Source organism: Garra rufa, chromosome 15, assembly GCF_049309525.1.
Source record: "Garra rufa chromosome 15, GarRuf1.0, whole genome shotgun sequence".
Lineage (NCBI taxonomy): Eukaryota > Metazoa > Chordata > Actinopteri > Cypriniformes > Cyprinidae > Garra > Garra rufa.
The window spans coordinates 35,956,614-35,972,116 of record NC_133375.1 but is presented as its reverse complement, the minus strand read 5'-3'; the positions used below and the strand labels follow the sequence as shown (position 1 = coordinate 35,972,116).

The 15,503-nt window shown below is 33.8% G+C and overlaps 1 protein-coding gene across 1 annotated transcript; it reads right to left on the bottom strand.

Annotated features, from left to right (window-relative positions):
* Positions 1-722: 722 nt before the first annotated feature.
* Positions 723-13,445, bottom strand: pnck (pregnancy up-regulated nonubiquitous CaM kinase). The gene is made up of 12 exons (XM_073818888.1): positions 12,559-13,445; positions 11,987-12,084; positions 11,588-11,719; positions 11,363-11,437; positions 9,217-9,355; positions 8,904-9,027; positions 8,277-8,352; positions 8,077-8,189; positions 6,723-6,801; positions 3,886-3,973; positions 3,212-3,302; positions 723-2,773 (listed from the first exon to the last, which is right to left on the bottom strand). Exons 2-12 carry the CDS (start codon positions 12,058-12,060, stop codon positions 2,763-2,765), a joined length of 1,002 nt encoding a protein of 333 aa, XP_073674989.1. The 5' UTR covers positions 12,061-12,084; positions 12,559-13,445; the 3' UTR covers positions 723-2,762.
* Positions 13,446-15,503: the final 2,058 nt, after the last annotated feature.

Here is a 15,503-nt window from a genome sequence, read left to right as displayed (position 1 = left end):
AGGTCATATCGCCCACCCCTACTATAAGATAAACTTGTTTGGCTCAGATGGCGTCCAGCCAAGAATATTGTGTCTTGCCTACAGTCAAGCATGGTGGTGGTTGCATCATGATCTGCTGTTCCATTATGTACTGTACATTCTGAAGCAGAACATGATGCCTTCCCTCCAGAAACTAGGCTGAAAGGCAGTTTTCTAACATGGTAACAATTCCAAACACACCACCAAGATGACGACTGTCTTGCTGAGGAAGCTGAAGGTGATGGGGTGGCCAAGTATGTCTCCAGACCTGAACCCTATTAAGCACCTGTGGGGCATCCTCAAATGTTAGGTGAAGAAGCACCATCTGACTAACATCCAGCAGCTCTGTGAGGAGTGGAAGAGGATCCCAGCAACAACCTGTGCAGCTCTGGTCAGTTCCATGCCCAGGATGATTAAGGCAGTGCCAGATAACAATGGTGCTAACACAATATATTGACACTTCGGACAAGTTCACTTAGGGTGTACTCACTTTTGTTGCCAGCTATTTTGACAATAATGGCTGTATGTTGAGTAATTGTCAGGGGACAATAAATCTGTACTGCTATACAAGCTGCACATTGACTACTCTAAAATATATCCATTTCATTTCTATATTATTGTCCCTTGAGAAGATATACTAAAATGGTTGCTGAAATGACTTTTTTGACATACTGTATATAATAGCAATGAGGCAATAAGTATCGAAAGCAAGTAATCATATGATTTTATTGAACAAAACTGTTAAAATACATAATGTACTATAAACAATAGGACCAACGTTCATTACACATTATAACAAAAATGTTTTTACGTGTTACTGCGCAATCTAATCCTTGTTTAAAATTGACAAAACAACATTTAATTCAAATGTCCACTTAATCTTTGATATTTGACCATTTCTTTATGACAGAAATGCTTCAGCCACTGTAATTTCTTGAAGATGTGGACATCAAGTCATGTGAACTCAGAGTGAAGGTTTAAACTTTTATTTTGAAACGGCGATGAACAGTTAGCATATTGAGAAAGATATTGATGTATTCTCCTGTGTTTGCGTAGGTTTAAATGATTTACTTTACAAAACTGATGAAAATGCGTTCCCAGATGAACGGTATAATAAAAACAAACTCACAGCAATATACAGAGATGCTCCACACTTGTAAATGATAACAGTTCACATAGAGTAGCATTTACTGTGAATGGAGTCACTCTGAGACACACAAATACGTAACCTACATGCATGTAAATAATTAAAGCAGATATATAAAATCGGCATCACATATATTTATTAAATTGAATCGTAGCGTTTGTGAATTCACAATAGCATTATGCTTCATTATGATTTTTAAATGGGTTTAATAGATCATGTAGCATTGGAAAATGGTCTAATAAAGCATGGATTCTCGTCCGTGGAATGCGCCACTTCCGGTGTTTTGCCGGTTACTTGAAATGGACCAAATGCAATCAATCAATCAAAATTAACGCGAAAGTAAACCATTCTCTGTGAATTTTCAAGTTGTCTGGCTCATTAGCCGTTGTAGGGAAATAGCGAGAAGAATAACAAAGTCCAGTAAACGGTAAAACAGTTTGCAATACAATACACTGTGTTCATAATTAAAGATAATACATTAAAATAATATGGTAAGACACACCAGTTTCCAGCAGCAAGATTAGCAAAAATATAATATTATAATCATTTATTTTTAAAACGCAGCCACCACAAAATCAGGCTTTTGCACCTCTTTTTACTTTAAGATCATTGAGGTTAAATATTGATTTAAAATCTTAACAAGAAATAGTAAATATTAATACAAGTATTCAGATCAGTAACTAATTTAATTACACATTTTTTTCTCAGTAACTGTACTGTTACATGTAACTAGTTACTACCCAACACTGGTCATGTTTGTTGTTCCAAACCTGTTTTTTTTTTCTTTCACAAAAAAAGAGATTTAGCGAAATGCTCTTTTCTCAAGCATACAATAATACAGACTGTGTTATAGTTATTATTTTCTGTTTTAAATTTTACTTAAAAAAAAACTAATAATAAAAAAGAAACTGTTAAAACGTTAATGTCTTTTTATTCATTTTATGTTTAGTTTTAGTCATTTTAGTACTTCAAGTTAAATTAAACAAAAATGTGAAATGCAGCTGAAATGAAATGGCTTTTTAATGGCTTTATTTTTCATTTAATAACCCTGGTGTCAATCTCTCAAAAAGGTTTTAGAAAGTGTAGCACAGAACAGATTTTAAGTGGATTAAATGATTGGAAAAGTCTGGCACATGTTATCAGCAAATTCTGTCATTTCGACAGAAGGTTGAGACATTTTGATTTAAAGTAAAAAAAAAAAAAGAAAGAAAAAGCATGCATGGATGAATCATTCACTGTGTGTTCTTTAGGATGCAATTCTCAAACATGAATTCTCATTTTTGCATATAGTTAAATATGTGGATGACGATACATCCCACCAAGTTTTTTGTCAGTGATGTTGAACACTATTGGTTCTCATAACCAGTTAGCACATGCCAATTTTGAATATACAAATTAAATTGTACAAATAGTTTTTAGAATGTCTCTTTTAAATCTTTTTAGAACCTGTTCACTGCTTCCTTCATTGTTAACAGAATGAAGGTCGAGAAAGAAAGTCATAGGGGTTTGGAACAACATGAGGGTGAGTAAATGACACAGTTTTCATGTTTGGTGAACTATTCCTTTAACGGAGCCTCAGTTTACTCCCAGTAGATTGTCAGACGGTCCCTGTGGGGAAAAAAGTAAAATAATTTGTTTTTATTGATTCTCAGAAAAAAATAAGAAAACATTAGAGTGAACCAAAGCCTTTTTAGAATGAAATTCAAATTGATTTGACATCTACATTATTTAAACATTGCAATCAAGTGAAGTTCATGTCAAATTGTCAAAATTTTAGCAATTTCATTCATCAAAATGGAATGCGAACCACTGACTCCTTGACCATTTTCAGCTATTAAAATATAATTTGTGTTTTAATTTTTGGTCTAATGATTTTTTTTTTCTCCAGTGTTCTAGTCTGATTGGCCAAACAGTGGAAAAAAAATCTAAAATGTTGGTTACTCTATATTATTTTCTTGTGAACCATTGCATAAAAGCAAAATCATTTTGGTGCGGTTGCCCTCAATATCGTCTACAGGTAATCACAGTCATGTGACGTCTCCTCACCTATACTTGTGGAGTGATTCCCTTCATCATCTTCCCCGGGGTGGGTTTTCTTTGTTAAATGACGCACGATGATGGTGGCATTAAAGGCTCTCTGCAACACAAGACAGCAGAATCTAGTGAACTTCTTCAAATATCTTTAAATGGCAAACAGTGAACCTACGCTGCATATAAGAGCAGAAGAGTCGGTTTAATGTTTGGAGGCATTTATTGCACTAGAACTAAAAGCCTGATAGTTACAGCAATTACAGCATTTGCCCTTTTAAAGGTACAAGCCGTAATTGCATGGCAGGGCAGACAATCAGGAGTAGAGCAACAAACGACTGGCGGCAAATAATAACAAAGCCTCCATTTGCCGCTAAAGTAACTCTAGCCATACATTTACAAATGCAAAGTGCTGTATCAGCCTCAGAGTTCACAGACACGGGTCATATAGAGCTATTTTACACATTACACATGCAGGATAGGAGTCTTGTGCCTTAGTAGTCTAGTCAATTTTTGATCTTATGCAAAAACAGCCCATTTAGATGCAACTAATGCTGTGGTTTGTTTCAGGACCCTGATTTGAACTCAGTCAACCCGTCAGATCACAAGTGGTGATTTCCGTGGCCGTATGAGGCTGAGACTGTGATGTTGGCTGGTTAAAGTTGGCTCAGGTTTGTTTTCATCACTCTTACCTTCCACTGACTCTTGACAAAGTTTTTCTGAATCTGTGCTGACACTGAGCGGTGGATGTTCTTGTCTAGAGCTGCACCTCCTGATATCCTGCCATTACAAAACAATAATGTTCATTAAAGGAAAAAAAGTTTGAGGTCAGTAAGTGTAATACTATTATGCAGCAAGGATGCATTAAATAATCAAAAGTGACAGTTGAGGTTACATTTTTAGTGACATTTTTAATGTTATAAAAGATTTCTGTTTCAAATAGAAAGTTCAAAAGAACAACATTTATTTATTAAAGAATCCTGGAAAAAAACGTAAACTATTTCTACAAAAAAATTAAGTAGCAGAACTGTTTTAACATTGATGTTTGTAGCAAATAAGATATTAAAATAATTTTTGAAGGATCATTTGACACTGAACACTGAATTAATGAAGCTGAAAATGTTTAGTTTAATAATTCACAATATTACTACTTTTACTACTTTTGATCAAATAAATGATCAAATAACTCCTAAAACATAATTCAGAAACTCAGTTATATACAACTCATATCTTGCAATGATCTAAGTATCCATGGGAGAAGAAATCTGCAATGACATCTCTTTTTTTCTCCTATTAATCTCAGTTGTTTCTCCTAGACTACACAATTTAAAAGGAGAGCAAATTCTGTGGCGGAAATTTTTTTTTATCCAGCAATTCTGAGTTTATATCTCACTATTCTGTGAAACCCTGTTTCTGCCACTGAATGAAAAGTTTTATAAGGTTACTGTGACTTTTTATCTCACGTTCTGACTTTTTATATCTTGCAATTGCAATTGGGAAAAAAAGTCAGAATTTTAAATATAAGATATAAACTTGCAATTGTGAGGAAAAAAGTCAAACTTGTGGGATACAAACTTGCATTTGCAAGAAAAAAAAGTCAAAATTGCATGTTTTTATCTTAGAATTGTGAGTTTATTTCTCACAATTCTAAAAAAAGTAAAAAAAAAAAAAAAAAGTCAGAGTTGCAAGAAAATAAGTTAGAATTGTGAGATGCGAACTTGCTTTTGCAAGAAAAAATTCTGAATTGTGAGTTTTTATCTGAATTGCAAGTTTATATCACAGTTCTGAAAAAAGAAGTCAGAATTGCAAGAAAAGTAAGAATCGGGAGATAAACTCACAGTTGCTAAAAAAAAGTAAATTGTGAAATACAAACTTGCATTTGCAAGAAAAAAAGTCAGAATTGTGAGGTTTTCTCAGAATTGCACGTTTATATTACAATATTGCAAATTCTGAGAAAACAAGTGAGAATTGCAAGAAAAGTAAGAATCAGGAGATATAAACTCGCAATTGTGAGGAAAAAAGTCGGAATTGTGAGATACAAACTTGCATTTGCAAGAAAAAAGTCAGAATTGTGAGGTTTTCTCAGAATTGCAAGTTTATATTACAATTCTGAGAAAACAAGTGAGAATTGCAAGAAAAGTAAGAATCAGGAGATATAAACTCGCAATTGTGAGGAAAACAGTGGGAATTGTGAGATACAAACTTGCATTTGCAAGAAAAAAAAGTCAAAATGGCATGTTTTTATCTTAGAATTGTGAGTTTATTTCTCACAATTCTGAAAAAAGTCAGAATTGAAAGAAAAGTAAGAATTGGGAGATATAAACTCACAGTTGTTAAAAAAAAGTTTGATTGAAAAGTTGAATTGCGAAATACAAACTTTCATTTGCAAGAAAAAAAGTCAGAATTGCACGTTTTTCTCAGAATTGCAAGTTTATATTAGCCTGGAAAAAATCCAGACCCTAATCTATTAAGATTAAGGGTCTGGCATCGAGCAATGAAAAGGACCTAACTCGAGGGGTGGCACCAGTCAAATTTGCATGTTTTTATCTTAGAATTGCAAAATTTATTTCTCACAATTCGGAAAAAAAAAATTAGTTAGAATTGGGAAATATAAACTCACAATTGCAAGAAAAAAAAGTCTGAATTGCATGATACAAACTTGCATTTGCAAGAAAAACTGTCAGAATTGTGAGTTTTTATCTGAATTGCAAGTTTGAAAGAGTTGAAAAAAGTCAGAATTGCAAGAAAATAAGTTAGAATTGTGAGATACAAACTTGCATTTGCAAGAAAAAGTCAAAATTGCATGTTTTTATCTCAGAATTGTAAGTTTATTTCTCATAGAATTGGGAGATATAAACTCACAATTGCGAGCAAAAAGTCAGAATTACCTTTTTCTTCTATCAAATTTCTTTCATACAATTCTGTTTATATTCTGAGAAAAAAGAATTGCAATTCGCAGTTACCTTTTTTCGTGGCAGAAACAGGCCAGCTATACCGATGTTGTTTTGAACCGTTATCCACATTCATTTAATAGCTCTATATTCTTACTGTGTGGTAACAATTTCTCTGTGTCTCCTAAGGAACTTTAAGTGAATCATCTCAGACAAAGATGATGGTCAGAAAATGAAGTGTAATTGGAAACTCAAAGGACTCTTTTGAACAACATCTGAGCAATTAAAACGTTTTTCTGGGAAACTATAATGCATGTTATTCAAGTACCAAAAAAATCCAATGCCTCAATTATGTGTATTTCTCTGAATGCATTACTTCTTTGAACACTCTGTTCTATTTCATTTCAGCAATGAAAATAATTGTTCTGTGCTTCTTAAAGAACTCCGAGTGCTGCAGGTGAAGAGACATCTGTTTATTCTATATTTCATAATCCTCTTCCTGTCTGCGCATGCCCTCCCACGCCGCTGCACAGATGTGACCCAACTCTTCATCTGTTCTTCAAGGTCAGCCTCTCTTTTCACTGCTGATCAACCCTTCAGCTCCCCGTCCGCCTCTTTCCTGCTATTTATGGACTCACCAAGGATGCTGCAAGGCCTGGACACAATTGAACCTCTTCGTTGGATCCTTCTGCAGTAAGTGAACTATGAAGTCTTTCGCTGAAACATTAGTGGGCAGGAAGAGGCAGAGAACACAAGAAGATCAATACCACTTAATGTGGCCAGCATTTGGCGTGTTTAGGGCTGCATTATAAAACATTCTGCATTAATACAAAGGGAGAAGTTTTTTAAAACCGCTCATGGAAGCATTAATGCTTTAATTCTGTACCGCATGCAATTATTTCCTAAGCTACTGCAGAAAAGCAAAAACATTGGTTATAATAGAAATGGATCACAATGCATTAGTATAAATGTATAAAAAAGGCAGTTGGGTCCAGTGTTGAACAGTTGAAACATACTTCAAAATATCTCCTTTTGTAATGAAAAAGTTATAAAGGTTTGAAACAACATGAGGGAGAATAAATGATGACAGAATTTTTATTTTTGGGTGAACTATCCCTTTGAGTGTGCATTATGCAACTGCATAACATATGCATGATGCATTATATAAAAATAAAAACAGCACAAGCACACTTTGTTGTCAAGGACAACATTTCACAAAAAGTAGGTTTTAAATCATAAGCAAACATTCCATTTAAATATATTTTAAGATGTAATGTATTCCTGTGATTTCAAAGCTGAATTTTTAACATCATTACTCCAGTCGCACAATCCTTTTAGAAATCATTCTAATATTCTGATTTGCTGCTCAAAAGCATTCATTATTATTATTATGTTGAGTAAAATTTTTCATGTTTCTTTGATGAATAGAACGTTCAGAAGAACAGCATTTATCTGAAATAGAAATCTTTTGTAACTTTATAAATATATACAGTAAAAACTAATCTTTGGATCTTTCTACTCATCAAACAATCCTAAAAAAAATTACTCAACTATAATATATAACAATAAACAGTTAAATAGTTAAACAGTTAAATATAAAGATAACTATAATAATAATAATAATAATAATAATAATAAAATTGCTTCTGAAAATTCAGCTTTGATCACAGGAATAAATTACATTTTAAAAAATATATTCAAATAGAAAACTGATTTTACTGTTTTTGCTGTAATTTGGTTCAAATAAATGCAGGCTTGGTGCGCAGAAAAGACTTAAAAAAAAAAACAACATTAAAAATCTTTCTGTACAAAAAGTTTTGACTGGTAGTGTAAATGTGTCATTATGTATTATTACTAAACAGTGCATACTTCTGACCTGGTCTAGGAGGCATGGAGCATCATTACATTGGCATTTGGACTGAGGATGCTATGAATGACATTTGGATGTTCATAAAATACAGAAAGAGAGATTAGATATTTTTGTGGTCGTACCAGAGTCAGAGATGTCATCCCAGTATGGCGAATCAAATTCATATTCAGCCTTTATGATCAGCTTGTAGAGTTGTGTGTCATTGTCATCGTAGAATGGAGGATAGCCACAGAGTCTGCCAGAAAATCAAGAAATGCTGATCTAGACTCTTCGCTCTGGAGTTTTATTCATGTAGGGAGAATAATATTAAAATTGCACTCACAAAATGAATGTAATCACCCCAATGGCCCAGATATCCACCTCTTTACCATATGTTTTCTGCTGTAGAAGTTCAGGAGCTACGAACGCACATAGTGAACATCACAAGTTACAGTCAATGGAAAATACTACAATATCAGCTTCTTCAGTGGTTTTCAGTGGAAAACACAACTTTTATTGGTTATATAGAGGTCTTAAAGGGATAGTTCACCTAAAAATGAAAATTGTAATTTTTCTCACTCTCAAGTTGTTCCAAACTTTTAAGAGTTTCCTGTACATGCAAGATGATATTTTGAAAAAAGTGGGCAATCAAACAGTCGATGATCCATGTTGACTTCCATAGTAGTTTTTATAGTAGTTTCATAGTAGTTACCCACATTCCTTGAAATATCTTCTGTCATGTTCAGCAGAAGAAAGAAACTCATACAGGTTTGGAACAACATGAGGATGAGTAAATGATTACATACTTTTCGGGTGTAAACATTTTTGTATAAACTGTCCCTTTAAGTTAGGTTAAAGAAAGCTCCTGTCACAATATGGTTTTTTAAGCAATAGAATATGATTTTCTGAACTTGAACATGTTATTACACATGATATTAGTTCACAATCATGATCATAAACTGTCTCTTACCGACATAGGCGGGTGTCCCACAGGCCGTGGAGAGAGCGCCCTCCTCTTCCATTTTAGACAGTCCGAAGTCACTGATGACAATTTTGGAGTCTTCTAATGGAGTCTCATAGAGTAAATTTTCTGGCTAATAGAGAGAGAAATTATGATGATTGCAATACTCACTTAGCTGCATGCAAAGCACCCACAGTGAAAAGCTGGAATTAAAACTTTTAATCAAACGTATTAGAGTGCTCTCAAAACATCACAAAAGCCCCACAATGCAGTGCTCTGAAACTTCAAATGTAAAAAACAGAGACTAAAGTGATAGAGGTACCTTTAGATCGCGATGCACAACGCCTAGCTGGTGCAGATACTTCACCGCCTCCAGCACCTGATAGATCACACGACTAGCATCTTTCTCTGTGTAACTGCCTCTCTCCAGGATCCTGTCCAGTAGTTCCCCTCCTGTCAACCTGAACAAGACACTGTCATCAGCACTGATTTCATTACTTCCGTCTGTCTCTCCGTTCGCCCGTCTGTCTGTCCGTCTGGGGCAGATATTGCAAATCATTTGATTCATATCAGAACTTCCGTATCACGAATCATTTGATTTATATCAGAACTTCCGTATCACGAATCATTTGAATCAGATCGGGACTTTCATGCAGGTTCGCAAATCACTTGATTCAGATCGGCACTTTGTAGCACAGATCGCAAATCATTTGATTTATATCAAGACTTTGGAGCGAGTTTGTAAATCTTTTGATTCAGATCGGACCTTCATAGCTGGTATGTGAATCTTTTAATTCAAATCAGGACTTCGAAGCACAGTTCGTGAATCATTTGATTTAGATAAGAACTTGTGTATCGCAAATCATTCGATTCAGATCGGGACTCTGAGTGCGTATCGTAAATCATTTGATTTGGATCGAAACTTTGGATGAGTTTGTGAATCTTTTGATTTAGACCGGAACTTCGGAGCGTGCATTGCAAATCATTTGATTCAAATCGGGTCTTCGATGCGGGTTCGCAAATCACTTGATTCAGATGGACACTTCAATGCACAGATCGTGGATCATTTTATTCATATCAAGACTTTTGAGCGGGTTCATTAATCTTTTGATTCAGATCAGAACTTCATAGCTGGTTCGTGAACCTTTTGATTCACATCGGAACGTCATAGCTGGTTTGTGAACCTTTTGATTTAGATCGGGACTTCAAACCACGGTTTGCGAATCATTTGATTTAGATCAGAACTTCTGTATCGCAAATCATTTGATTCAGATTGGGTCTTCGATGTGGGTTCGCAAATCACTTGATTCAGAACAGCACAGCACTTCATGAGAACGGATCGTGAATCATTTTATTTATATCAAGACTTTTGAGCGAGTTCGTAAATCTTTTGATTCAGATCAGAACTTCATAGCTGGTTTGTGAACCTTTTGATTTAGATCGGGACTTCGAACCACGGTTTGCGAATCATTTGATTTAGATCAGAACTTCTGTATCGCAAATCATTTGATTCAGATTGGGTCTTCGATGTGGGTTCGCAAATCACTTGATTCAGAACAGCACTTCATGAGAACGGATCGTGAATCATTTTATTTATGTCAAGACTTTTGAGCGAGTTCGTAAATCTTTTGATTCAGATCAGAACTTCATAGCTGGTTCGTGAACCTTTTGATTCAGATCAGGACTTCGAAGCGTGATTTGCGAATCATTTGATTTAGATCGGAATTTCTGTATCGCAAATCTTTTGATTCAGATCGGGACTTCAATTCGAATCACTTGATTCAGATCTGTACTTTGGAGTGCAGATCGCGAATCATTTCATTTAGATCAAGACTTCAGAGTAGGTTCGCGAATCATTTGATTCAGGTCAGAACTTTAGAGCGCGGATTGTGAATCATTTACTTCAAGTATCAAGAATCGTTTGATTTAGATCTTCGCAGTGGGTTCGCAAATCTTTTGATTCAGATCGGAACTTCAGAGCTTATTTTTTCTAATTTCTTTTTTTATTAAACAGTACAAAACATCAAAGAAATACAAATCCATTAAGAAAAAATAACCGTGGTTTACTATAGTAAAAGTGTTTTTTACTGATTTTCTACAAATACCTTAGTAAACTATGCTTATCAAAACCATGGTTATGGTTATAACTGTAACCATGTTTTTTTCCACTTCACCTTTAGAGAACACAGGTTAAATATAGAGATGCAGTTTTCAATGCTTTAGGCTAGTTTCCATATATTTGTCTTGATCAACACTGAATATAGAAATATAGAAAAAAATGTATGTATGTGAAATTTAGCTAACATGAAAAGAAGACTCTCAGAAGAGTGACGAAAACATCAACTATCTATCTGTCTGTCTGTCTGTCACTCTATCATTCTGTTTACTCCTATGAAACACAACGAACCTTTGAGCTAAATTAATTTTCAACTACAGTACTTTCATTTTTCCCACTCAAGTCCACTCACAGTGTCATTACCAGATACAGTTTAGTAGGAGTGTCGAAGGTTTCCTCCAAAGACACAATATTTTCATGATTTATTCTGTGGAGAAATCACAGTGAAAAATAAAAACAAAAGATGCATATTGTATCATCAAATCAGAAAATATTTAGTAATGTAACTGTTCTCTAATAACAAGCAAATGTAAACAATTCTTCATAAGGCAAGCAATTGAATCAGTCAATCACTGACCTGCGTAATACTGCAATCTCATTCTCCAGCATGGATTCCTTTCCCTTTAGCGCTCTCTTGCGGATGCACTTGACAGCCACAAGCTTCTGAGTGCATCTGTGCTGAGCCACTCGAACCTCAGAGAACGAGCCCCTGAGACATTATACATTTATGTTATTTATAATTCAGCTGTAATGAGTTTTGTTCTCAATTAATGGCTAATTATAAGTCTGTGAGTGCCACGGGCGCATTGTGAATAACAGGAGTCTCCAGAGTCTACTTAATAATATTTTCTGCTTCTAGTCGACAAGTCTTTAAATGTGTTTGCAAAACCAAAATGTCAAAATCTACTCTGAAGTCATTTCAAATTACGTGTGCACAAACACTGAATATATTAGTCCGAAAGGAAGGAAAACTCACTCTCCCAGTTTTTCTTTCAGCTCATATAAGGCATTGATGTCATCCTTTTTCCGAAGATCTCTCAATAGAGGCATCGCAACGCAGGGTGAGTGTGAGCTCTGTATTACAAACACAAACACACACAACACTAATATGTGCATGCAAATAAGTAGCAAAAATCATCAGCGCATTCATTTTGAGCCTGAAGGGAGACATTTTGCATGCCCTCCACAGCAACAGCCACTCGAGAAAATGCTTTCAATACATGCAAATGGCACATTCTGATTTCCTTTTGGAGATTTCAATGACTAGCAATGAGTTTTGACAGATTTTCTTTTCCACCACACAATCTTTGATGGAAAAACCGCTTCAGAAGCACTCCCTAATGTTTGACTTCCTCAGAATGAAAAGGCACTATTAGCACAACTTCACTTTTTTTTTTTTTAAACCAAAAACAACTAGTGCAATTCAATTCGGTTGAGCTTGACATATCTACACATCAAGGAATGTTCATCATTGAAATGAAATCAATAATCAGTGATATTCTCCCCGAAACCCCTTTAGAAACGAGATCGAAGAAAAAACTCAATTACCTGCTGATTGCTGCTGTGAAAATCTGGAAGGCAACAGGTTTCTGTTCACGTCACCCAACTCCCGACAGCCTCTCTGCTCTCTCTTTAATGGAAAATCGCATTCATTTTACACTGATGACCTTGGACGCCCACATGCTTTATAGAGGGAAAGTGACTTTTGAAAGAGATGAAGGACAACAGGAGAGCAGGCTCAGAAAGAGAGAGAGAGAAAGTGATAAAACAGAGTGATGGAGATGGAGAGAGAGCAAGAGGGTTGGCCAAACAACAACAGGTCCCTTAAGACTGCTTCAGACTTCTTCAAATGTGACGCTTGAATGCATGATAAGGACAGATGAACATTGTCTCCAAGACATATCTGGTACCATCTGCTCAGTTGCACATTAAATAAGCATTCTTCATCATAACAGTCAAGCTTTGCTGAACTGAAAGCGCTACCGTTTGTTTTCGAATGCCTTGAGATCGCCAGAAGCCACTGTCTCTGTTTACATTATTGAGGCTGTTTTTGGTAACGCTCCCACAGATCCTGAGCTCTCGCAGCTCTCCTTGTACGGGCACAGGGGTTTTCCACTCAAGTATTAGCATTCCATCTATCTGGCTTGTGAACACTGTACACACACACATTCATAAACCCTACATGACGATGACTGTTTCACCTGCTGTGTGGTTTGGCATTATGCTATATTGCTGTCTAACAAGATTGTGACTTGGCATTAGTCGTACATACTGAGACGAGACATCAGGCCTTAAAACAACAAATCATCAATATTCTATGCATTATTGGACAATGTTGATCAAATTCTGTTGCGAGTTGACAAATAATTACAGTGATGAACTGTAAAACTGAAAAGCTATAAACAATTGCAAAATGCTGCTCTTGTTGGTTTACATTGCAGCAAAGTCATTTGTATTTCTCTTTCTCCACTACCACATGTGTTGTAATAAAGAATGGCCACTAGAGGGAAGCCTTGATTAACTTTAATTTCAAAATAAAGAGCCTAACAGCTATTAGAGAAAAAAATAGTGTCTGTAGTGTTTTGTAATACTATTTAAATACTTGAACAATATTTGCATGTTTTCTGTAAAGTGTTTTGTAAACATTATGTGCAATTTAATTTGAATTTATTACAAACATTTTATAAACATTTTAGAATTTGAAAAAAAAAAAACATTTATATGTATTTAAAAATGGGTGTATAGATTTATTTAAAATTAATATTTGTTATAATTTACTTTTTTGTTCATTTTTATTACATGCATTTGCATATATCAGTTTTAAAGTGTTTTTGTAAACATTATGTTGTGCTATTCATTTATAATTTATTATAAACATTTTATAAAATGTACAAAAAATACATAACATTTTTATAGTATGAATTAATTGTATATTCATAGATTTTTTTTGTACATTATTTTTTATTGTTTTTAATAGATATATTTATAATTAAAATGTATTCATTTATTTTTATATTTACTTTATTTTTGTTAGTTTTTATTGCATTTGCATATATCAGTTTTATGTAGTCGTTCATAAACATTTTATTCATAATTTATCTATTACAGCATTTAATAAACATTTTTTAAAATGTACAAAAATACATAACATTTATATTTACTGTTTTTGTACATTATTTTTGTTGTTTTAAAAAAGATTTATTTATGTATTATTATTTACTATTTATTTTTAGTTAATTTGTATTACACATTGCATTTGCATATATTTTATTTTATGTAGTGTTTCATAAACAGTATTATGTTGTGCAAACATTTGAAAAATTAACAAACTATATACTAGTATAAACATATATATATATATATATATATATATATATATATATATATATATATATATATATGTATATGTGTGTATAAATAAATATATATATATATATATGACTATTAAAAATAAGACTTTTATAATTTATTTATTATTACTATTATTTATTTTAGATAATTATTACATGTTGCATTTGCATGTTTTATATAAAGTATCTATATTTATGTATAATATATATATTTTTATAGGTTTTTTTAATAAAAATATTATTTATTTATTAACATCATTTATTTCTAATTAATATTTATTTATTATTATTTATTTTTGTTAATTTAAATATTTTGCATTTGCATATATCTGTTTAATGTAAACTATTTTGTAAACATTATTATTTACATTTATTTAATTTGTTTGTTTGTTTTCAGAAAGTGAAGATGAGGGGAGCAAAATATGAGCAGGATAGGACCATGACTTGAAACAACTCCCACATGAATATAGCCAAAGACTATAGAATACCTTAAAAGGGACTTTGATATAACTCAACACATCGAACCATACACATCCTATTACAACCCCAAGGTATGATTATATATTTTGAATGTAAACATTCTATAAATGTAGTGGTTAATGATCAGTTAAATCATACATTTTTCTATATTTTTGATCACACTGAATTATTGTGACTGATGCGTACTGCTACCACAAAACATTTGTTTGAAATCCTCTTATAATATCAGTCCATGTTTTTTCACCAAATACAGTCATAGTTTATCTACCCCTCTTATGATCATTAAAACCAAACAGACTGTTCTGTTGCCACTACTTTAAGATTTCTCCATGCAATTGATCTGTTTTGATTGGCGCACAGCTGCGTACCGTCATAGTACACATTGTTGCTCCCCTGGGCAACTAGAAAGCCCTGTTTCCAATTACATGTCCCGCTTTAATGTCACACACGTTTAAATCTTTAGTTGGTGATGCTTGTTGTGTCATCATTCTTGTGGATCTCACCACGTTGAAGCGACTTCACCTTAGAACTGGATGTTATGTCCAGAGTCCACAGGAAGTGGCAGCTCTGAATGGCATTTAGTCTTGCGAGATACTGAAAAAGATGTTCGTGATCCCCACCAGTCACTGTACAAATATGTTTTTGAATATTAACACAGTGATG